This window comes from Carcharodon carcharias, chromosome 14, assembly GCF_017639515.1.
Source record: "Carcharodon carcharias isolate sCarCar2 chromosome 14, sCarCar2.pri, whole genome shotgun sequence".
In the NCBI taxonomy this organism is placed as follows: domain Eukaryota; kingdom Metazoa; phylum Chordata; class Chondrichthyes; order Lamniformes; family Lamnidae; genus Carcharodon; species Carcharodon carcharias.
The window spans coordinates 32,404,767-32,430,137 of record NC_054480.1 but is presented as its reverse complement, the minus strand read 5'-3'; the positions used below and the strand labels follow the sequence as shown (position 1 = coordinate 32,430,137).

Sequence of the window (25,371 nt, the reverse complement as noted above, 5' to 3'; positions counted from 1 at the left end):
CGAAAGAGTTACATGACTCTGAATTTGAGGTGTGGGTCTTTTGCAAGTTCCCATGTGTAAGTACTTTTACTGTATGAAGGGACATGTCCACCATGCAGCTGATGTAGAAACTCAGAAACCTGTGGTGGTGCTCTTGGAAATTAAGGGCAGGCCATTCAGCCCCTCAAACCTGTACTGCCATTCGGTTGCATCATAGCTGATCTGTCTCTTAACTTCATCCACCCATTTTGGCTCCATATTCCTTATATCCTCGTGAGCAAAAATCAGTTGATTTCCAATAATTGAGCGAGAGTGTACTGCTTTTTGTGGGTATGATATCTGTGCTCCTGACACATCTTTGTGAAGAAGTGTTTCCTGAATTCTTTCCTGATAAGCCTGGCTTTGCTTTGAAGGTTCTGTCCCTTTGTCCTTGCTTCCCCCATCAGCTGAAAAACTTCTCTTCATCTACCCTATCAATTTTTTTTCAATTTCTTGAAAACCTCAATCAAATCATCCCTTAACCTTCAATAGTGCTGGAAACACAACCTGAATTTATATGGTTCTGATGTAAGGTAGCTGTTTCTCTCTCGGCAAATGCTATCTGAGTTGATGGGTACTTACAGCATTTTCTGTTTTTATTCCTTATTTATATAAACCTTTTCTCATAATCTAACCCTTGAAACACAGATAACATTCTGGTAAATACATGCTGTACTGCTTCCAAGGTCCATATGTCCTTTTGTAAGGTATTGTGCCCAGAATGGTTTGACCAAGGATTTCTGCAGTTTTAGTAAAACTTCCTCCCCTTTTTATATTCTAATCCTCCATTTGCAAAGGTTAGTGTTTCACCATTCGCAATGTACCCTGTTCTATTCCTTTTCGGTTCGAAGTGGATGACTTCACATTTGAATACATTGAAATCCATTTGTCACAAATTTGCCCATTGAATTAATCAATATCTCTTTGTAATGTCACGCTTCCATCTACACTGCTAGCAACGCCGTCTATCTTTGTGCCAACGACAAATTTGGATATGTGGCTTTCTAGCCCAGCATCTAAGTTGTTATAAATACAGTGCATAGTTGGGACCCTGACACAGATCCTTATGGGACACCATGAGTCACTGTAATCTCCTCCAGCCCCACAACCCTCAGGATATCTGTGCTCATCCAAGCTTGAATTCTTGGGCATTCCTGATTTTAATCTGTCTGTCATTGGTGGCTGTGCTGTAACCTTGAAGCTCTGGAATTTCCTTCCTCAAACCCTCTGCCCTTCTACCTCTCTTTTCTCCCTTAAAACCTAACTCTTTGATCAGGCTTTGCACCTCTGCCAATTTCACATTATGTGGCTTGGTGTCCAATTTTGCTTTCCTATACTCCTGTGAAGTGCCTTGGGATGTTTTATCATGTTAAATGTGCTATGTAATTGCAAGTTCTTCCTATGCTTATTTGGAGCCTGTTTAGGAGACTATATACTCATATGTCCAGGCTCACTCCCTTTTGTTATTCAGTTGAAGAGAGAATCCACCATATATTGATGAGGTGTGTGTCCATTCTGTAGTCGGGACAATGTAGCGAAAATATTGTTATTCTGTTCACCTTGCATTTTTGAGGAGCACCTGGTATCCTCTGTGCGTTATCTTATGAGGAAAGGTTGGACAGACTGGACCTGTACCCATTGGAGTTTAGAAGAAGGAAACATAGAAGATCCTGAAGGGACTTGATTTGGTGGATGCTGAAAGGACGTTTCCCTTGTGGGAGAGACTAGAACAGTTTAAAAATAGGGGTCTCCCACTTAAGATGGAGGTGAGAAAAAAATTTTCTACGTGGATCAGGAGTGTTTGGAACTCTTTTCCCAGAGAGCGGTGAAGGCAGGGTCATTGAATATTTTTAAGACAGGGACAATTCTTCACTAACAAGGGATTCAAAAGTTACCCTGGGGTAGGCAGGAAAATGGAGTTTAGGTCACAATCAAATCAGCTATAATCTTATTGATTAGGGGGCTGAATAGCCTACACATTCTCCTAATTTGTATCTGCTGCACATCCAGTGAGAGATAAAACATGCTCTTATTGGTTGCCTAATAACAAACAGGGGAGTTGGCGGGGCGAGGCGTGAGGTCTTTCTGCAGTCAAGATGGCTGCACAATACTTGTTTGGTATTGGAAGCTTGAAACTATGTTAACACTCCGGCAGACTGGTTAATCTGGTTTCTGACCACTCTGTGAGGTGTTTGACCAGATCCTTTGAAACACTTAGCTCCTGCTGAAATTTGTTTTAAAATGTTTTCTATATGGCAGTTGACCAGGGTTGAATGGCAAAAGTATAGGGATGGATAGAAAATCATTTTACGCTTGCTTCTAGAACAATTACAGAGGAATTGTACCATTTTTATCTAGCATGTGAGCCATGTTTTTGACAGATTTATTGTGACTGGAGAAAATCCTTTGGGCCTTCCAGGCCTTTGATATTTGCCAACTGGGCAAGTTTTACTTAGAATTGTTGCTTGCTGCACATTGGGAAGTGACTTAACCTAATATAAAAACTGTTTCTGGTGAGGTAGTCATCTGTATACAGGTCAGGTCAAAGGTGTGAATGGTCTTTGTTCATTCTGATTTTGTTATATTCTGGTATACAAGATAAAATAATTACCTTGCCATCTGGTGGCTCCTGTACAGTTCAGTGCACTGCAAGATTTTTTTCTTTTTTCAGAGAGATTTTCAGTGTTCAAGTAAAAGAAGAAATTTTGCGGCTCAATGGGGAAAGAGCAGAAGAGTGCCACTAGTTGGATAGTTCTTTCAGTGCTCAGCACGGACAGGATGGGCTGATTGGCTGCTTATGTACTCTGAAGCTTACATCTTTGCAGTATTAGAATCATAGTTCATTTGTATTTAATGAGATTGAACAAATTAGTTGCATTTGTCTGTAGAGGTACCCAAATAAAGGGTAACATGCCAGATGGTTTAAATCTGCTCAGTTTGTGTAACCTATCCCCATTTTAATGTGTTTTAGAGGCATTTTCTATGTTCAAAAAGTCATTGCATTCAAATTTAACAATATTTTGCGTAGATATTTAGATTTACTTTTGAGAAGCTAGAAGATGCAAGAATTGCAAGACTAATACAGAAATGAGGTTCTGATGAGATCTTCAGTTTCCTTTAGTGAATAGTAGACAGATGGTGTCAAGTGCCAACATGTTATAAAAGGAGCTTTTTCAGATCTGAACGGCTGAGCATTCTTCAGAGACCTTGATTAATAAGCAATGTTAATGTTATATATTCATGTAAAATTAACTCAAATTTTTGTAGTGCTCCAGTTTTTGCTTCTGAAATGCTCTCTTTTGGTAATCTGCTTTTTGTGGTTTTTATATTGAACACAGAAATTTAATCCAGTTCAGCTGTACATATTGATGCTGAATGTAGTGGGAAAGCCAGATTGTGAGGTTAGGTTTCTCTGTGTAGTAAAAAGGGAAAGAACACAGGAGGGAAGTCACTATGGGTTGCTTTGTGCATGCCTTTAGGAGTTGGCTGAAACTGCTTAGGCATGGGTTTGGAAACGGGTTATTTGCACTTCGCCAGAGAATAAATAAATACTTTGCTGAGCACATTAAGAGGGGAGATTTGATAACTGAACCATAGAAAGTCAATTTTTATTCTAGTTCTTATCATCAAGTTGCATTTTATATTGACTTTGTAATTACATAATGTGACCAATCATTGCTCTTGATTTTAAAATGATTAACTTAAACATGGAGTTCCTCTTATGCATATGGAGTGTTTTATTTTCGCCTTGTATCTACAAGACTATGCTAGCAATGAATTGAAGACAGCAGGAATAAAATTGAAGCACCTACTTTATGTTGGTTGAATGTATTCACTGAGTTTTTAAAAACGAAATTCCTGAACTTGAGAAAAAAAATCCCTTCATAGAATTTGTTAAATTTCAATTGGTTAATATTTGGTGGTTTAGATGTAAATTGGTTTGGGCAGTGTACAATTCCAACATGATTTTTTGTTTTAAATGGTGGGCTAAGGCTAGTTCTGTATGAATCGGAGTAAAATGGTTGGTGGAGAGGTGGTGTATGATATGCGGACCAGTGGGTGGCACTGTGATCTGTGGCAAAATCTAAGCTTGGAATTCAGGAGTTGTACTAATTGTGAAATCTAAAGTGAATGAGCTTTTTATTCACCTCTTCCCCACAAGGGGTTTCTGTTCTGCTAGTTACTTGAATAAATATTCTCCCCTTTCTTGGAGACCAATTATTTGCTTTCACATTTTCTAGATCCTTTGGCACCATACAGTACTCGTTGAAGTGCTTTCTAAATCTACACTATTGTGTATTAACAATACCAGGATATTCCTCGGAATGAAAGCTTAGTTATTCCTCATGAATGCCCAGTTATTTGTTTAAATTTGTAAGAATGACACATGGACATGAGGGAGATGTAGCTAAGCTGCAGTCTTCAAATGACAATGTAACAAAAAAAAAACTGCCTATGGAAAGGAGTGGGCAAATTGTGAAAAGCCTTGCACACTACTCAGTTTACTTGAACAGATGTTTGCCTTGTCTGTGGCAAATGCTTCAGTGGTAGAGGATTTAACTATTTACTTACCTGGTCAAATTGGCTTGTTATTTGTTGTACTGTAACTTAACTGAGCTTAATGTTAATTACCCAAATTTCTCCATCTTTTATTTCCCTTTTGACCAAATCTAAGTTTTGGTATGGTTGTAGTAACCACTGTATGAGTATTATATTGTTTTGAACTTATTTCTACATTGAAAATTAAATTAGTTTTTTTAAGCTTCACTCTTCTATACTTTTAAAATTGTAATCTATTCATGTACAGTATTGATTGTGCATAAGTAGAGTTCTGCTTCTCTCTCCCTCCTCTGCCCCCACACCCAACACTTCCAACATACTTTCACAACTGATTCTATCTATGCTTGATGCCCATGTGCATGTGCTTCCAGTGATTACTAATTAGGGGTAAGAACCTGACTCATTCCCCACCTCTTCAAAACTGCTAAGCATAATAGTAACATCCTATCATCAGCCTTGCTAAGTTCAATTATCTGCACAAACAGGACTCAAAACCAGAAACTTATTAGTCTTTAAAGGCACAACTATTCACTAGTTAAATTTTCCAAACCATTATGTGACTGACTGATTTTAAAAATATTTAATGTGTGTTTCAAATCTATTATTTCAACTATTAGTAGTTGAAAGTTCCATCCCTACTTGTTCTGCTAGCTTTGAGGGAAGAAGCTAAAAGTTGTGATTTGAAAATTCAAAGCTACGTCTGAATTTTATGCACCACTTTTGTGGAAGGGGAGTAAGAAATTTTCTTGCACCAGCAAACATGCACTTATTCAAGTTATTACATTTGACCCAAAACTTGGATTGATTCTGATGGTTTTTAAATTGATCATGACTGTTTCAACCTTTAACACACACATATCCCTGATAGAAGGAAGTTTGGATTATCTGTTCATGCTGTATTAATATGTTCTAGTAATAAATATACAGCCTAAAGGAGTTTTTTTTTGTCGATTTGAAAGCTTGTGTTTGTCTTGGGTTTTTAGTACCCGGATGAAAAATCTCAGTTTCTGCACTACGTTTAAGTGGAATCGTTTCCTTTTACACTTCCAGGTTGGTACTGATGGAATAATGCGGCTCAGCAGTTCAGCCCTGAATAACGAGTTCTTCACCTCTGCAGCTCAGGGATGGAAGGAGCGATTAGCAGAAGGTATGGAACCTGCTGGTAAAAGCTGCACCTTGATTGTTTATCAGACTCCATAAGCTCATTTTGAAGTTGTTAGGAAATCTTTTAAACACAATTAAGTGATTCCTCATGATTCAGGCTCAAGTGTGTTGTCCAAATGCAAGTTTATTACTTTAGACACCAATAGTGTGATAACTATTACAGTTATACAATAGGTTCATATAACCTGGTTTCTCACAGACCCAAGGTGATCAAACTCGGCCTTTATAGATGTTCCTCTAGCTGTCTTATAACTTCTGACTTTAAAGAGCTGTTCTCTGATATATTGTGTACCCTTTCTTTGTGAGTTGTATCACATGATACCCAGAATATGTATTGAAGCAAGTTCCTTCACATCCAACCTCCTGACTTGACATAATGGCCATCTTGATGGTTTAACTTTTAAACAGTTAATATCATAAAAGGAACAGCCAATCCAGATCCAAACAATCGCAAGTAGTTAAGTGATACTGCTTGGGTGTTCCCATTGTCCTGGCCAATACCTGATACTTGCACTTGATGTGAGATGTAACCATCATGTCTGCTATATTGTTCTGCCCAATAACCAAATCGACACAAATTTTGATAATCACATTGAGATGTAATTAACTATAGGACTCAGGCAAATTCTAACAAAAGTGGAGCTTTATTTTTGCTCCCCATCCCCCAGAAGATCAAGTTGTAGAATTAACACCAGGGGTATGATGAGTTGAATGGCCTCCATATGTGCTGGTAATTCTATGACTCTTGGAAGAAAGAAGATGGCTTGTTTTCTCTTTGCCTTTTTTCTCCTAATTTCCATCCTCCTTTTAGCAGCATTAGATTAATTCACTTTCTAAAAATCTCTGACCAACCGAGTTGTGGTGGGGGGATACTGTCTAAAATAACAAGAGGATTGCTCTGCACCTCAATTCTGCATGATAACATCTGTTATCCTTTTTAAAAGTGAATATATTTTTGTGTCAGTTCCAACACATTCATTCACTTTACTTCCATGTGCATACTAGATTACTTTTCTTGGATCTTTTGCTGCAATGTGAGCATCTGTGATAGTATTGCTCATATTCTTCTCCTTCAGCTATGTTGTCTTTTATAGTTGTTCATGTCTCAAACCATGAAAACATACAAAATTGGCAGGGGGGACAAGGTAATGGGAGAGACAAGGGAGTAATATACTATCTTATTTACAAGTTCTAAGTACCCAAAATTGAGATTACAGATGAGTGCCTGAATAAATTACTTAAATGCATTTATAATTTTATAATCTCCATTACAATTGATAAATATTGTTGAGCACATTTGGTAAAACATAAAGTATATTTCATTATTTTATGTTTGCCTTGTAAGTTATTTTCTGAAAAAACTGTTTAAAACATGGTCATTTTAAATAAGTCTAGAACTGAACTTCAGACTGTATACGTTGGGAGTTTTTTATTTTTGCTCACTCTGAAGTTTTCAAGTGAAATGCATGGGCAATTTCAACCCAAATCTTGGACATGAGTCCTGTTTGAAAATAGCCAACCATTCATTCAGTGGCACAGTGCAGGGATATGCTGCTTTGAGCCTTGCATTAAGACCCCCTGTTACTGTTTTTATCTCTATCTATCCTATCCATGGCTGATGGGATAGGCTAGAGAAGCATATCCAGATCACTGTAGTGCCTCTTTATACCTAGTAAGTGGCAAGATAGTTGAATAATAAATGAGTGACTGGTTTTCATCTTTCTTCTGCTCTTGCTTCCCCTTCCCCCAAAGCAAAATTTCACTATCTGGCAATAACAGAGGCAAATGTATGGCATAAGGTTAGGTTTTCTATAAGCATCTGTTGGTAACCTTTTTGCCCAATTTCAACCGCTGAATGTTTCTTAGATGTGAAATGTTTTGCATTTGATTTATTTAGTATCTGTACTTTTAACTTTGTGTAGGTGAATTTACACCTGAAATGCAACTTCGGCTACGTCAAGAAATGGAGAAAGAAAAGAAAGTGGAGCTGTGGAAAGAGAATTTCTTTGAAGATTATTATGGGCAGAAGTAAGCAACTTTCTGATTAAATACATCACAGTATACCCATATACTAAATGGGTATATGAAGATGTAGAAATAAGTTTTTGAAATTTAATTACTAACAGGTCATTTTAGGTGTTGAAAAAAAACTTCTTTTGTATCATGCACAACAAAAAGAAAGGATCCCTGCACTGTCTAAAGTGACATTTTGTGATCTTAAAATGAGGCCCCTTTTCCCCCTCGGGTGAACATAAAAGATCCCACGATGCTATGTAGCGATGAGCAGGTGAGTTCTCCAGGTATCCTGGCCGAAATTTATCCTTCAACCAATGCCACTGCTGATGATCAGATCAGTACCTTATTGAAGTTCATGCTCCCTTGCTGTGCGTAAATTGGTTGTCACTACATTTCAAAAGTATTTAATTGGCTGTAGAGTACTTGGCATCCTGATGTTGTGAAAGGCTCTATATAAATGCAAGTTCTTTTGTAAGGCTCACATGGCTGTTCTTCTGCTTCGCTTTGTATTTTGCTTGGGTTTACATCAAAAACTCTCCATAGAGGAAAATTTATCAAGAAGTTATAATCAAAGGAGTATAACTATATAGCAGCAGCAAATCTTCACTAGCCTGGTTTATCTTGGAGAAAACCTATAATTAAGTGCCATGTCCAGAAATTAAATAGTGTCATCTTCATACCACATACATATAATTGTTAAGTAACTTCATGGGGAGATGGTGGCAGAGTGGTAATATCACTGGAATAGTAATCCAGAGACTCAGCTTAATGATTTGTGGATGTGGGTTCAAATCCCACAATGGCAACTGTCAGTTAACTAAATATTCAGTTGAAAGCTAGTCTTGGTAATAGCCATGAAACTATCACCAATTGTTATAAAAACCTATCTGGTTCACTATCTACCATCCTTACCTGTTCTGGCCTACATGTGAGTCCAGTCCCACAGCAATGTGGTTGACATTTAACTGCTCTCTGAAATGGTGTAGCAGGCCACTCAGTTCAAGGCCAATTAGGGATGGCCAACAAATGCAGGCCTTGCCAGCAACATCCACATCCCATCAAATAATAAAATAATACTTGCAGTTGTATTAAAAACCATTCTTTGTTTCATTGCAATTGAGCATGACTTAGTATTGTTACACATTGTTCAGTCCTCAACCAACCAGTAGATTTTGTTTTTGGTTGCCAAAAAGTACACTCATGAATTCTCTAAAATGGGAAAAAATGTTTAGAATGCTTTGCAAAAAAATGATTATCTTAGCAGCTATTGGTATTAAAGATAAATATTTTTGTATCTATATAATGTTCAGGCACAGGAAGTTTGTGATTCTAAGTGTGAGATGATAAGCAAGGACTGTCTGTATAAAGTACAAGCTTTTTAACCTTAACTTTCTGGATGTCTGATCCTGATGGCTGTATATCTGCAATCTCCACTTAATGTTGGGCACAACCTCTTGAGATAACCAAAAAGTCAATTTTCCAGATGGTGGAAACATTTTCAGACGAGGTTCTTTAAGTTTCCTGAAGTTTACATGCTTGTATGATATTCTTGTCTGCATATTTTCCTTAATTAACTTTTTTGTATCACTGTTATTAAGTGCCTTGGGATATTTTGTGAGATTAAAGGTGCTGTATGAATGCATGATGTTTTTGTAGTATCATCTACTGAGAATGCAACCTGTGATTTTTTTTTTGTTGAGATTTTAAACTCAGGATCTCCTTTGGTCTGCAAATATTATCAAAAGGATTTTATTCCTTGTGGATGCTTACAACACTTAATCAGATAGTAAACACAATTTGTATAAAAAAAAAAAAAAACCTTTTTTTGATCAGCTGCATAAATCACAAGCTGACAACTGCTTAACAGGACTGGTGATAGCTATTACCTGGGTTGACTTTGTGTCAGGGCTTTATGAAGATAACTGCAGAGCAGCAGCCATAGAGCAATCTATAATCCTTTATTGAGACATTAATGCTTAGATCTACCTATCTATTAAGAAAGATGAACACAACTTGAACTTCCCTTGATTTCAGGTATGCCAGTCATCCCACCTCTCTGTGAATTAATGTTGCGGCTGAATTATAGATGGTATGTAGAATGACAACCAAAGAAGTAAGGTAGATTACCCCTCCTAGAAGTGACTAGCCATATTTGAAAAAAACTTATATTCCAAATGGTGTAATTCTAGTGTCACATACTGATTTGTAATGCTTTCTTCAGTATCTTCATAGATATTTCTGTAATATTATCTTTATATGTGATTAGGATTTCTATGGACCTAACCACTTAATACACAACTGGGTAAGTGCTGCATAGCTGCACTCCCAGAATGGAGCCTCAATTGGTGGGAATGCGAATCAAATGATTGTGTGCAAGGTTTCTTGTGTCCAATTTTGTTGTGGTTTGCTGTGCAAAATGGATTCACGTTAAGGGCCAATTTGCATTGTTTGGCTAAATTTTGCAAATTCACTTGTTTTACATATTTCATGTGTGCCTGTTTCAGACAGCAAATTGTGCCAACTTCTGCACTCGATCTTGTCAAGCAAGGCTTTATGAAACCTCCTTCATTGTTACTTTAAGCATCAGTAATGAGTGAATTTTAACCCACTTTCAATCTTAATGCTTTTTAGGCACAAAGTATTTCAGATTCATTCAGTTTATAAGATGCGATGTTCTGAGTCATGTCCGAACCTCTGATTCCAGTTCCCATTACACTGGGATCAATATTGGGAAGGTAGCTTTGCAAAATTTATTAACATGTTCCAAATTGACATTTGTTTCTTGCCCTTAATGTGTGTCAATTTCTCACAAATCTATCCACCTATTCAAGTTCATTAACCTAAGAAGGGGTGCCAGGTATGTGAGTAGGTAAGACAATTTCACTCCACATACAGCATGATGTTGATTGCTTTCTGTGGGTGGCTCTGGCTCTTGTTATGCTTGTCCTACACAGTCTAAAATTAGAACAGCTACTAGTCATCAAAATTATGATTAATGCAGCTTCATACTACAAAGTATATTTAACACTAAACCCATGGTATAACCTTCTGCCAATGATATAACAAGTATTTCTGCACACAATTTGTGCACCTTAAAGTGCATTGTCTACCCACTTTGCTAAATTGTGAATGGCATTTTTCTACCAATGTCTATTGATTAAAATTTGTTTCCTTCTAATTTTTCTGTGCAGTCATACCTTTCAAAAATGAGTTAAAATGGCTCTTGTTAAGTCGCATTTCCTATTGAATCTTTGCCTCATGTCTCTCAATATTCACTAACATGCAGTAGACTTGGCTTAAACTATAGAAGTTCTCTCTTTTCAGGATAGTGAGTGCAGATGGAATTCAATCAGATTAATGGAATCCAAACTGAACATTAAATCTAAATAAGGAAAATTAAACTTTTAACTGAGATATTGCTATACAATGCAATCCAGTATATCTGAGTATATTTGTTTTGGTTATGTTGACAGACTGGGCTTGTCTAAAGAAGAATCAGAACAGCAGACATCAATACAAGTGGAAATAGAAAATGAAGCCAGTTCACCTGTATTAGCAGGACCATCTAAACAGCAAAGTCCGGTTAAAAAGCAGGATGAGAGACTAAGGAAATGTACTAGAAGTTCAAAGGTGGACCTCAAATGTAGAGTGAAGCGGAGTCTTATTAAAGAAACAAAGACTGAACTTCCTGAACCAAGTGAAAAAACAGTTTCATGCACGGTGTCTTCTCAAGATACCAGGAGCCAGAAACAGCACAATCATGAGGCCAAGGTGTTTCAGGCTGTTAATTGTGCAGATGAAGATCAATTTAGTTTAATTAATAATGATGCTAGACCTGGACAGCTTGAAGAAATTCTTCCAAATAAATCTGCATTAAATTCCAAACCTATATTGCTTACAGAAAGACCTGTTGGAGTACAATCTCAAGAACATATTAAATCTGATGGATGTTTAGAATTGACTGATGTACAACCTGCTGGAATTTCTAAGGATCAGATTACCTGCCTTACTATAAGGAGTGCTGTTTTGAAAAGTGAATTGGAGCACAATTCTGGAGAGTCCAAAGAGCAAAAGAGAAAGTCTTCTGAGCACAGTGCCTCGACTTCTGGCCCTGAGAAGAAGCCACGTCTTGAAGATCATCAGTCCTTTCGGACCGCAATTGATAGCTTTCGGACAGAAAAAGAACATCCTACAAAAGAAGAGCCAAAGGTGCCACCTATTAGGGTATGTACGTTTTTAAAATGTTGAATTATTACTTGGGAAGCGCATTTCAGTTTCAGTTTTACTTTCCTTAGGCGGAGCTGTAAAGCAATTTGGACCAGGTACACTGTTGCTTTTTTTGGGGGGGGTTAAAGTTTAGTCTAGGAAATGCCATGGTCCACCAGCCAAACCTTGCTTGAGAAAAGTATATTTCCCGCTTTCTACTTTCTTCATGCAAAATTAAAGCTCAATTCTCCCTTATTATGGAAAGCCGAGAAGAATGTAGAAAGTGGAGGGGTGAAATCAGAAAGGAAATCAGGAAAGCAAACACAGGGTAAGGGTCCGAAACTCACTGTCTGAAAGGGTAGTAGAGGCAGAAAACCTCATCTCATTTAAACGGTGCCAAGATGTGCAACTGAAGTGCTATAATCTGTAGGGCTCTGCAAAGTGGGATCAGGCTGGGTGGCTCTTTTTTTTTTTGGCTGGTGCAAACACGATGGGCCAATCGGCCTCCTTCTGTGCTGTTAACTTTCTTTAATTCCTTCCTTTTTAAAACAGACAATTCCTTTTTTAAAATTGAGAGCTTCTGAAATGTTTCTTTCCAATGTAATAAAAGCAAAATACTATGGATGCTGGAAATCTGAAATAAAAACAAAGTGCTGGAAAAACTCAGAGATTCTGGCAGCACCTGTGGAGAACGAAACAGAATAAAGGTTTCAAATCCATATGACTTCTTCAGAGCTACCATGCTCCATGCTGCCCTGCCTCACGGCAGTAAAACACTGCGGGGCTCAGTAACAAAGACGGGAGTGGGACTTCTACGCTTCACTGGGGCAGAAACCCAGCCCTCTGGAGCTGCCAGCCAATCTGATTGGCGAGGAGCTCCCCCAGTCCTGGAAGTGCCAGGAAGGCATCAGTGGCAGTGTTCGGGACTGCAGGTGAGGCAAGGAGCCCAAAGCCTAGGATCCCCAGAGCAGCTAAGCCCAGGGTTTTGGCCCAGGAGGGTTAGGGAAGGTCAGGGAGAAGGGGAGGTGGGGAAGGGTGGGTTTAAAGGAGGGAGGGGGCAGGAAGCAAGGGGGTGATCAGTCTAAGAGGGTGGGGTGGGGGGGGGGGCGGGGAGAGGAACGCCCTGCAATCAGCAAAGGGAAGCACCCGAAGAGTGACCCACTGCCTACCCTCACACTTTAACCATTTCAGGTTAAAAATTGGGCTTTCAGCTCCTGTCCTGCTGCCCATGCCAAATGTATTATGGCATGCGCAACATATTATCAGGGTCAATCTTGATAACAGGTTTAATTGATCCTTAATCGCTGTTTTAAATATGGTGGATGGGTTACCAATTTTGGTGTCAGCCCGTGCAACCCCCCTCCCCTCGTATTATGGGGGTGGGCAGGAAGGTGGTAGGATGGGTGCCCACCCCATTTTACGTGCCCACCTGTGGGAAACACGCCTGCTGGAGGCACTGTAAAATTCAGTCCTTTGCGTAGGGTTTCCCTGCAATTATTAATACCTTGCCTGGGGTCCTACACCTAACTGTTGAAAAATGCTGTTAGCTATCCAATGGAAAACATTAGTGTCATTGCCTAATACCAATAAACATGTTTTCTGCAATCGACCTAACATTGGCAACTCTGCTCACATTGCAAGTTACAGAATTCTTGAGATATTGTGCTAAAAGTGCTTGGTTGCAGGCAAACAAATTGCTTGATTCTAGGTTGAAAACACATTGTCCAGGAAAATTTGTAAGGTAAGACATTTCGGTGATGGGTTTTAAAGTGCAGGGCTTTGAGGAATATACTGTACTTAATAAATCATAGATCTTTAAATTTGCATCTTTGCTCTGAGACTGTTACAGCAGCTTTGCTCAGTTGATGCAGACCTGTGTCAGGGTCAGATGTTGTGGGTTCAAATCCCAGTGTGGACTTCACTACACCATCTAGACTGACGTAGTGTAGCACTGAGACAGTACTTTCTTTTAGATGAGATGTCAGACAGGGACCCTGTTGCTTATTTTGGTGGTTCAAGTAGACCTCAATGATTTTATGATGATACAAAAGCAGAGTTTCATCTGATGTCCTGACCAACATTTCTTCCTCATTGCATAGCATCTTTTTTTCCAAAAAATGAATGGTCATAATGTGTTGTTTGTGGGACCTTGGGTTGAAATTCTTGAGTGTTCCAATATGATGTCAGCTACTTTTCAGCCTATTGATGTGCCTTGGAAATCCAAAGGACCTGATAAGATGCTACATAAGCGCAAGAACCTGCTATCTGTAGCTGTTTTTGCAGTAATTAGGAATGTACTTTTGATGTATTTATTTGGAACAGGAAGTTTTCCTTTTTAATGCCTGATTTCCTATGAATGTACATTCAATTGGTAAACTGTAACAGCCTGGTGAGAATAGGTGAGTGCAAGCTATAGGATATTGCAGTTTATCAGTGATGAAATAAGTTTTGTTTGCATGTTAATGCGACTGGTTGTTTTGAAGGTCATGCACTGTTAACCTGCCTTTTCTATTTACAGATTGACTGATCTGTTGTGTATTTCCAGTCCTTTCTGTTTTATTTTAGATTTCCATTTGTAGTTTTCCCTTTAGTTTTAATATATTAGTGTTTTGAAATTGTTAGCAATTGCGGAAGGATCCATGTCTCTACCATATGATCTCCACCCCAAAATGTTGCACAAATATAACTAGTTGCTGTCTCTGTTGTAGAATCTATTTCACAAAAGCATTTCACAATAAATTTGAATTATTTTGCTTCCAGATTCAACTCTCAAGAATCAAACCTCCATGGGTTGTCAAAGGGCAGCCAACCTATCAGATATGCCCCAGGATCGTCACTACAATTGGAACAGTCAGTCGAGAAAGGACAGGTGCCAGAACACTTGCAGATATCAAAGCCCGTGCTCAGCAAGCCAGGGCACAAAGGGAGGCTGCAGCAGCTGCAGCTGCCAATGTTACAGTGGAAGGAGGGGGAAGGGGTAGTAGTGGTAATGGACCACGGGGCACTGATTCCCCCGGACAGACCGACGGAAAAACAAAAGCTCTTGAACAAACTACAGCAAAACATCAGTATAGAGCACAGCTATTCCAAACCTGTACAACAGATGAACCAGAAAAACCCAGTGATGGAGAGAATAGTGTTAAGCAAGGTGTTATAATTGAAGAATGTGTGGAAAGCAATCTAATTGACACAACACAAAATAAATTGATGACAGCAGATGATATCCAGCAAACTGAATTGGGGGGTGATGCCAGTTACACTATAATCAGCAGTAAACCACCAGATTTAGTGGTGGATGTGCAAGAATCTAACCAAGTTACTGTTTCCCAACTCAATGACATAGTGGTTTCTGATGGGCAGACTGACAGTGATGAAACTGCAATTCTTCAAGATGAAGCAGTCCCTGAAACACTGGAATTGCCAGCAGACAGAGACAGTATCTGTGTAGAATCTAACAAAGGTCTTAAATGTGAAACTGTAATCCTTTCATTTTCTGAGACTGATGATCCTGTGAATCCACTCTGTGATCAAACCCAGACATCTGGTCTAAAAGATAAAACGACTTGTTTTGAAGAACCTCTTCCAAACTATGGTTTTGCTGGAACAGTAATTGCAGAAACTAAGAATACTGTAGTCTTCAACACTATGGACATCCCTGTTGTGGGGGTGAATACTGCAGCATCTGATTCATTACCAAGTAATGACATTGAAACTAAAGCAAACACTACAGATGTTGTGTCAACCCAACTATCAGTTGAATTTCCAGAAACTGACTTATGTGAGCAAGAGGTTAATAGATGCGCCATAAAGGAAATTGGATCTCCATTAATCCATGAAGTAACTTGCTCTCCAACTTCGCAGTCACATGAGGAAAAGGAGAGTGATTGTGTTGAATTAAACGTAAGTAATCAGCTAGAAACTAGCACGTTGCTGGAGATGTCAAATGAACCACATGTTGCAGAGAAACAAATGACATCTGTAATAGTGTCAACATGCTCTAATAAAGATCCCAGCCATTCATTAGCACAAAAACCTTCTCCCCAGTCTGAGAGGCTTGAAAAGAAGCTTGACTGTTCTGCTCCTGTTGATGCAGAAGAATGTGTGAAAGAACATCTTATGAAACAAGAGCAGGCAATGGCAAATGGTGGACACCAGTCGATAGAATCAGATGTTGAGGTATTAGAGGATGCCTTTGACCAGCTAGCCAGCAAAGAGCAACAAAACTGTGGAAGTGATTTGAATAAGAATGGCTTGTATTATAACACTGAAATAGCTAACCAGCTGCCTGATGAAAGTTGTATACGACCCACAAATGAAAGAATATTTAAAGATGACAGAGCCCCTGTTTGTTCTAAAAGTGGTGTAATTGTGGAAAGTCCTGATGCCTGCAAAGGGACTGATAATGGTGATCTGCACAAACAGTTACAGTTGTTAGAGGAGAATCAGCTGCAAAAGGATGAAAGACCAAGTGAGTGCCAGAATCACAAGCCTGAAACTTTGTATAATTTAAACCAGACTGACTCTTTGCTACGTCCAAGTGTTGAGGAGCCGAAAAGGGTTGGTAATTTTAATAGACCACTGTCATCAGTTGAAGTCAATAACCCCTTGGTCACACAGTTACTTCAGGGCAGCCTTCCTTTAGAGAAGGTTTTGCCACAGTCTCATTCTGGTACCAAATTGGAGATAACTAGACTGCTTGTTCCACCTCCGATGCCTTCTGAGAGCCCGCAAGCTAAGCAGGAAAGAAATTTCAGTCAGTCAACTATTGATCATGTTGCACAAACAACTGATATCAAAAGTATAATCAGTGGAGTACACAGTGGAATCAAGTTAGCTGATTATCATTTGCATAAAATATTGTCAGGAGATTTCAGAGATCTGTCTCAAAAACGATTAGAGCAAATGAAATCAACTGTATTGCAATCAAGTAAGCATTATGTGCAATCTCAGATGGTCTTGGACAGAGATTGTAAAAGCCTAGGAGAAGCTCCAGTATTACAAGAGCAGCTAAATAGAACACCAATTCTTTCTAGACCTGTTGAAGAGTCTGGGACAGTAACACAAAAAATAACACAGGCTACTTGCAGTTTTGAAGATGGCAGCAAAGAACTAATGAATGTCTCCCCTGGAAACACACACAACCCCAATTTGAAAAATCCTGTAATGAGAAGCATGCCTGAAACGTTAAAGCAAATCAGTAGCTCTACTGTGTCAGGCTATTACATTCCAAACACACCAACCTTTTGTAAGAGTCTGGAGACTCAGAATACTATATTTGGTTCAGTAATAGCGAAGGCTTGCAGTGGGATGCCAGGGAGGCAAAAGGTTAGCCATGGTTACTTACATAACACTGTAGTTGTGCAGAATGATGGAAGCTGTAGAGCAACAGAAGTAATCAAGATTCAGTCAAAGGGTTCTGTTATTGAGCATGTGCCAGCCATTGCCCAGACCTCACCAGAGAGGAATTTAATTGGAATGGAGAGTATGCCAAATGTAAGAAGGGATTGGCTTCCTAAACTGCATGAAAGCTTTAAAGTCATCAAAACTGAAAATATCCCCACGTGTCGGGGAAATAACCAAAATCAAGACATCATTGGTATAAATGATGGTGCATACATTCCATTTGATTCCAAAGACAAATTATATGTTGGACCAATAAAGATGGACTGCAATATTGGAAAGGTTATGAAGGAGACTGGTCTACAATTTCAGCATTCTTCAGAACATTCTCTCATCAATTCCCAGCTCAGTATTCAGCAGCAGCTATATGGCAAGCTTCCTAAACTCTCCTTCAGCACCACAGGATTTAGTCATATCACTAACACTTCAGTTTCAGAACTCTCTATGGGTAGCTTTCCAGCATCTCTTGCTGGAAGTGTGATGTCACTGAGTCAGAAGACAAACTTTGGGAATCATAATTCTGCAGTTCCTGCTCAGACATTTGCTGAAAGCAGTGGTGTCAATGAAATGACTTTTAAATGTTCTTGCAGACTAAAGGCCATGATCATGTGCAAAGGATGCGGAGCATTTTGCCATGATGATTGTATAGGCCCATCTAAACTTTGTGTATCATGTCTTGTGGTGAGATAGTAAAGAACTGTTGTGAAGAAATGACTAATCTGGACCACTATTATGTGGATTATTATAGCATGGTGAAAGTGCAACATATATGTATCAAAATTGTGTATCATTGTGTATAATTTTGCCTTTTTTTGAGTCCAGTCTGGCCACTGTACATAAATGGAAGGGCAGATAAACTGCATGCAAAACCATTAAGAAGTGTATGTTAGCAGCTCATAATGAACCATTATAGAACTGCAAATCATGAGGGACCTATCTGTTGAAAATGCTATTTCATTTTTGCTGATGTTAATGTCTTTTCTTACCAGAAATGCGTAAAGATGAAGTTGTTGACTCCACAATAATGCTCTATGCACTGATTTAGTTTGTAAAACCTAAAGCAACATGTTAATACTGTATAACTGACCACATGATTAAGCATGTTGAGTTTTTGCTCTCTGTTCATGACCTAATATAAAGCAGTGTTCATTTTTTATTTTTGCAATGTTAAAAGGCATATAGTCTCCAGCATTAGTCTGCTTTGCATGTTAGCGATGTTGCTCTTCTGAAAGATTGAAATGGAGAGTACAGTATTTGGTGCTTCCAGTGCATTACTGACACAGTATCTTTACATTTTGTTTTGTTTTGTTTTGCTTGCTTCCCCAGTATTTGAAAGTGGTAGAATACAACCTATGAACACAGTGTTAGCAATGATGCAAGCTTATTAGGTGGCCTTAAAAGAAATGGTTTGTTTTTTCCATCTATAATTGTGATGAACAATGGGGCAGAAAGTATTTTACTTCATTGTTTGATCTGAGTCTCATTCCCTGTTTACCAAAGACATTCTGCAAATATAAATTTATTTAGAAGTGGCTTTACAAACTCATTCTCAGGGTACATTAATCTCCAGCCATCAAGTCTTTCTCCTTTCTATTTGTCTATCTTAATGCTGTTGTGTTGACTGAGTATATGCTTGGGATTTATTGGTCTTTGATGCGTGGGTGACTTCTGTCTGTATTATGCTGTATTTTTATTTACATCTTTACACAGTATTGAGAAGTTGTGTAGTAAATTGAATAAAATACATTCATTATATTGTGATGCAGTACTTTGTTCATATAAATTTGCTAAGCTCTTTGATCCTTTCAGTCTGCAAATTTTATCCATTGGAAATATTAAAACATTTTATTTTTGCGTTAATGATGGGTCATGGCTTCTCATCTCTGCTAAAATGTGACTGAGAGCTGCTTGTATTTCACTGCTGGACTGGATTTTTTTGGTTAGATATTAGAATGTTTAAAAAATACGAACTTCCATTGATTTAAATTGTGCCATCTTTAGTTAGTCTCTGAAGAATAGCTTTTCCCCCTAATTGGCACATCTGTTAGTTGAATTATGCTGCTAACAGAATGATACATTCGCACTATAGCAGAACTGATCCATTGCAGAGCATTTGCCACTCTGCTAAAGTACTGCAAAGGCAGTAAGAATACATTACCTTTATACTAAGTAAATTTTGGAGGGGGGGAATGAAAACCAGATTATCAGAAAAAATAGGAAAATTGTGTTGTTATATTTTGATCTCTAAAATAGCATTGACAATCATCTAATCCCTTTTTGTGAATATCATACATCAAGGACATGGAGCTTAAAGACATCTGTTCCTGGCACAAGTACAGTGCCAAAAAAATCTTTAATTTAGAATTGAAAGTATATACTTACTAAATAATTGTAAGGAAATTAGTTCAGGATCAATGTAATCTTGGAATGCAGTTGATTTTTATAATGGGTGATTCCTTAGATTACTGTCTTTAGAACAAATTATTACCTGTTAAATAATTGCTTTAACAAGTGAGAACATTCTCATTCTTTGTCTTTTATCATAAAATCTTGGCCTCACTGGTCACACATATACATTGTGAGTTGTTGGAATTGATTGCCGCCTTTTTGTACAAGGAAAAAGTAAGGTACGGGGCATGGAACCATTTGAAATTTTTGGATTTCCCATTTTTATTGATCCTTATCCCAAGGTGTCAGGTTTTGGAATGATACTTATTATTCTTCCTTTTGATTTAATTTCACATTGTTTGTAACCATTATGTTCTGGGCAAGAATAATATCAATATGCTCTCAAAGTAATGAATTTATGGTTTTATTTTTGATAGCTAAACTAGGTGCATGTTCCTATTAGTTATCCTGTGCATAAGCTGTGCCTTTTGTGCCACTACGTAGGGGAACAATTTATATACAGATGTAAATTTTATAATGTAATCTCCAATTTTAAATCATTGCACACAGTTTAAATCTGTAACTCCTCTTGATGTAAACCTAACCCTGATCTTGCCCTGCCCAATCCCTGTAATCTCCTCTACCAGTGCTCAGCAGTATTCTGATCAGTACATCTTTTCCGTTTGAGCCTTCAGCTTCCTATTTTATGGAGCGCCTGCTTTCTACATTATTATCCTTCTTCCAACCTTAAAAGCCACCCTAAAACTTATCTATTTGTCATCGGTCAACCCTTCACACTCGTGCTGTTGCTCAGCATCTGTTTTTCCTATGTGAAGTGCCTTGGGATATTTTGCACATGTGAAAAACAAGCACTTCCACAGTCCAAGAGCATAGTGTGTGCAAAGTGTTTCTTCAAATTCTTACTTGATAGTAATTTAGAAAGTTACTTAAAGGTTAAAAGACTTATTTTAAGCAATTGAAAAATACAGTTCTGTTTTTATTTGTTTATAACATTTGCCACTTTTTATCTTAAACCATGCTCATTAACCATTCAGAAAGCTGGGGAATCCAGGCTCTGTTTCTTTACAAGGTCTGCATCTGCAATTCCTTAGGCATCAGGGATCTTTATAAATAGAAATCGATCAACGTAGAACCAATGCTCACCTCTGGGTTGCTCAGGCACAGACATGACTAAAGTAAACATTTTAAAACTGCCAATTCCACAAATGCAATTGAATCTGTTGAGTCACAGTGCTAAAATTAGGTTTGCTTTTATTATTGTTAATGGATTGAAGATATTAATTAGCTGGTGTTGAATGGCAGTTCTGGAAATATAGGTAAAAGTACTTGGGGGCCCTGGCCATATTTAAGGGAGCTCTAATGAGCTAGGTTAACATCTGATGGTCTGTCTTTTCAGTCATACCTAATTATCAGTAAAAAAAAAACAGATGGTGGTTGATTTTCTAATTCAGTCAAATCTGGAACAAGTGTTTCTAATGACAGGCCTGTGAAAATTTTGTGTAGATGCTTTTACCTCTGTGTGGGTGTTTTTTTCAAAAAAGCAGAGCTGCAAGCTTTAAACAGCCTGAGACTTTGTGTATTCTGCTGAGAAGAGATATTTTCTCTGGTTCCTCCCAAGCATAATCCACTACAATTTACCAGTGACCACAATTTCACATTCTTGCATTTGATTAGTTAACATACATTTTTGCTGCACATGTGATCCCAATACTTCTTGGCATGATATGTGCTTGTGTCCTTCAAACATAGTGTGTTTGTTGGTAAAATGGCAAGACATGTGAATGTATTTTGATTAAGTTCCTTGAATAACGGATAGGCGTTTAAGTAATTATGCACACAAATCTTGTCTTGTGTGTCTTTATACCAATATATATAAAATGTTTTAGGAACGTAGGAAATAGCAGTAGTAGGCCATTCGGCTCCTTGAGCTTGTTCTGCCAACTAGATCATGGCTAATATTGTACCTCAATGCCATTTTCATACACTATCCCCATATCCTTTGATGTCTTTAGTATCTATAAATCTGATCAATCTCTGTCCTGAACGCACTCAATGACCAAGCCTCCAGAGCCCTCTGGGGGAGAGAATTCTAAAGATCCGCAGTGCTCTGAGTGAAGAAATTTCTCCTCATCTGTCTTAAATGGCCTACCCCTTATTCTGAGACATTGTTCCTTGGTTCTAGACCCCCAGCCAGGGGAAGCATCCTTCCAGCATATACCCTGCCGAGCCCTGTAAGAATTTGTATGTTTCAATGAGATCATCTCTCATTCTTCTAAACTCTAGAGAATACACCCCCAGTTTCCTCAATCTCACCTCATAGGACAATCCCAGAATCAGCCTGGTGAACCTTTGTTGCACTGCTCCTATGGCAAGTATATCCTTCCTTGGGTATGGAGACCAAAACTGCACCCAATACTCCAGGTGAGTTATGAACAAGGACACCCAGGTCCCTTTGGATATCAACACTTCCCAGTCTTTCACCATTTAAGGAATATCCTGCATTTCTGTTGTTCATACAAAAATGGATAACTTCACATTTTTCACATTACATTTCATCTGTCGTGTTCTTGCCCATTCAGTTAGTCTGTCTAAATCCCCATGAAACCTCCGTTGCATCCTCAACTCACATTCCCACCTAGTTTTTTGTCATCAGCAAACTTGGAAATATTACATTTGGTCCCCACATCCAAATCATTGATATAGATTGTGAATAGCTGGATCCCAAGCACTGATCCTTGCAGTACCCTACTAGTCACAGTCTGCCAACTTGAGAATGACCTGATTATTCCTGTTATTTTCTGTCTGTTAACAATTCTCGATCTATGCCAGTATGCACCCCCACCCCCCCCCCCCCCACCCACCCAAGCCCATGTGTTCTAATTTTGTTTACTAACCTCTTACGTGGGACCCAATGAAAGCCTTCTGAAAATCCAACTAGACCACACATCTACTCCTGATCTATTTTATTAGTTATATCCTCAAACAAAATACTCCCAACAGGTTTGTCAAACATGATTTTCCTTTCATAAATCCATGTTGACTCTGCCCAATTCTAGCATTGTTTTCTAAGTGTCCAATTATTACATCCTTTATAAATACATTCAAGCATTTTCCCTACTACTAATGTCAGGCTACCAGGCCTGTAGTTGCCATTTTTCTCTCTCTCGCCTTTCTGACATAATGGGGTTAATCTGCAGGAACTGTTCCAGAGCAATAGAATTCTGGAAGATGACCACCAAAGCATTCCCTATCTCTACAGCCACCTCTTTCAACACCGGGATGTAGATAATCAGGTCCAGGGGATTTAACAGCTTTCAGTTCATTAATTTCTCCAATACTACTTTTTTACTAATAATTTCTTTCAGTTCTTCATTCTCACTAGTCTCTTGGTTCTCTAGTATTTCTGGAACGTTTTTTGCATCTTCCTCTGTGAAGACACAAAATACTTGTTTAGTTTGCCTGCCATTTCCTTACTCCCCATTATAAATTCTGCCTTTGCCTGTAATGGGCCCACATTTTGACTTTGTTCATCTTTTCCTTTTTACATGTCGATAGCTTTTACAGTTTGTTTCTATGTTTCTTGCTAGATTACTTCCATATTCTATTTCCCCCTTTTCAGTTTCTTGGTACCCCTTTGCTGAATTCTAAAATGCTTTTAATCCTCAGGCTTATTACTTTTATAAGTCTCGTCCTTTGATCTAATACAATCTTTAACTTCCTCTTGTTAGCAACAGTTGGATCCCTTTTCCTGTTGGGGTTTTGTGTCTCAAAGGAATGTATATTTATTGTAAACCATGTATTAAGTCTTTAAATGCTAGCCATTGCCTGACTACAGTTATACCTTTTAATACAATCTACCACAACCAACTTGCCCTTCATACCTTTGTAATTTCCTTTGTTTAGATTTAAGACACTAGTTTCAGATTGAACTACTTATGGTAACTTTTCCCTAAAGGTTACTTTGCAACAAGATTATTAATTAGCTCTTTCTCATTGCACAATACTAGATCTAAAATAGCTCGTTCTCTAATTGGTTCTACAACATACTGTTCTAGAAAACCATCTTGTGTAAAATCCAGGAATTCGTCATCCACCGTACTAGTGCTAATTAGGTTACCGAGTCTGTAAGTAGATTGAAGCCCCCCATGATTGCTTTATATCCTTGTTGCATGTACCTCTAATTTCCTGATTTATACCATGCCCTACATTACCACCACTGTTTGATGGTCTATAAATAACTCCCACCAATGTTTGATGCCCTTTGCTGTTTCTTAGCACCAACCAAACTGATTCTACATCTTGATCTTCTGATCTAAGGTCGTTCTCACCAATGTACTGATCTCAACGTTTATTAACAGTGCTACCTCACCTCTTCCTTTTTGCCTATCCTTTCTAAATGTCAAATACCTTTGAATATTCAGTTTCCATTCTCGATCACCCTGCAGCTATGTCTCTATAATGGCAATTAAATCATACCTGCTTATTTTTATTTGTGCTGTCAATTCATCTACTTTGTTGTGTGCATTCAGTGCCTTTTTAACATTTTTTCCATATTTTGACCCTGGCCTTTGTTTCCACTGCCTTCCAATTTTGCTTCCTACTTTTCTTCCTACCATTGTCAGTTTTGTTTCTCTCTGAATTCCCTCGGAGGCTCCCATCTCCCTGCCAAGCTAATTTAAACCTCCCTGTGAGGACATTGGGCGAGGTCCTGCTAAAGTGTAACACATCATCCTCGTACAGGCCCCACCTGCCACAGAACTGGTCCCAATGCTTCAGAAATTTAAAGCCCTCCCTCTTGCACCATCTCTCCATGCCTTTATTTGCTCTATCCTCCTATTTCTGTACATACAAGCACATGGTATTGGGAGTAATCTTGATATTACTGCCTCTGAATTCCTTTTTAATCTCTTTCTTAGGTCTCTAAAATCTGCTTTCAAAACCTCATCCCTCTTTCTACCTATGTTGTTAGTACTGATGTGGACCATGACTTCTGGCTGTTCACCCTCCCCCATAAGGATTTCCTGAAGCTGCTCAGTGACATCCTTGACCCTGGCACCAGCAAAGCATCATTACATCCTGGGGTCACATATACTGTCGCAGAACCACTTGTCTGTTCCTCTAACTATTGAATCCCCTCTTGCTATTGCTCTTCCATTCTTCTTCCTCCCTTCCTGTGCAGCTGAGCTACCTGTGGTGCCACGAACTTGGCTATGGCTGCACTCCTTTGAGAAACCATCACCCTTACTGGTAATCAAAGCAATACCAGTTAGTGAGCGAGTTATTTTCTTTAATAATATTTATTATTATTTATTTTATAAACAGAGGACTCCTGCATTACCTGCCTGGCCCTCCTTGACTGTCTGGTGGTCACCCATTCCCCTCTGCCTGCATTCATGGTATGACCACCTCCCCAAACATGCTGTCCATGTTCTCAGCCTCTTGGATGTGCCAGTGACTTCAACCATCATTCGAGCTCTGAAACCCACAGCTCAAGTTTTTGCAGCTGGTCCTGCCATGCCTTAACTTTACAGGCTATTTATAATAAACTGGAGATTAAAAAATGTAGGATTACTCACTGATCGCTCCTTCCCCTGTGCT

At 38.6% G+C, this 25,371-nt stretch overlaps 1 protein-coding gene across 8 annotated transcripts in view; it reads left to right on the top strand.

The window, feature by feature from the left end:
- Positions 1-19,117, top strand: part of asxl1 (ASXL transcriptional regulator 1) — a 114,248-nt gene extending 95,131 nt beyond the window's left edge. For all 8 annotated transcript variants that reach the window (XM_041204757.1, XM_041204752.1, XM_041204751.1 and 5 more), the window contains 4 exons: positions 5,629-5,725; positions 7,665-7,770; positions 11,232-11,982; positions 14,725-19,117. In XM_041204757.1, coding sequence (XP_041060691.1) covers positions 5,629-5,725; positions 7,665-7,770; positions 11,232-11,982; positions 14,725-18,054 — 4,284 coding nt within the window. In that variant the 3' untranslated portion in view covers positions 18,055-19,117. The remainder of the gene's footprint in view (positions 1-5,628; positions 5,726-7,664; positions 7,771-11,231; positions 11,983-14,724) is intronic.
- Positions 19,118-25,371: the final 6,254 nt, after the last annotated feature.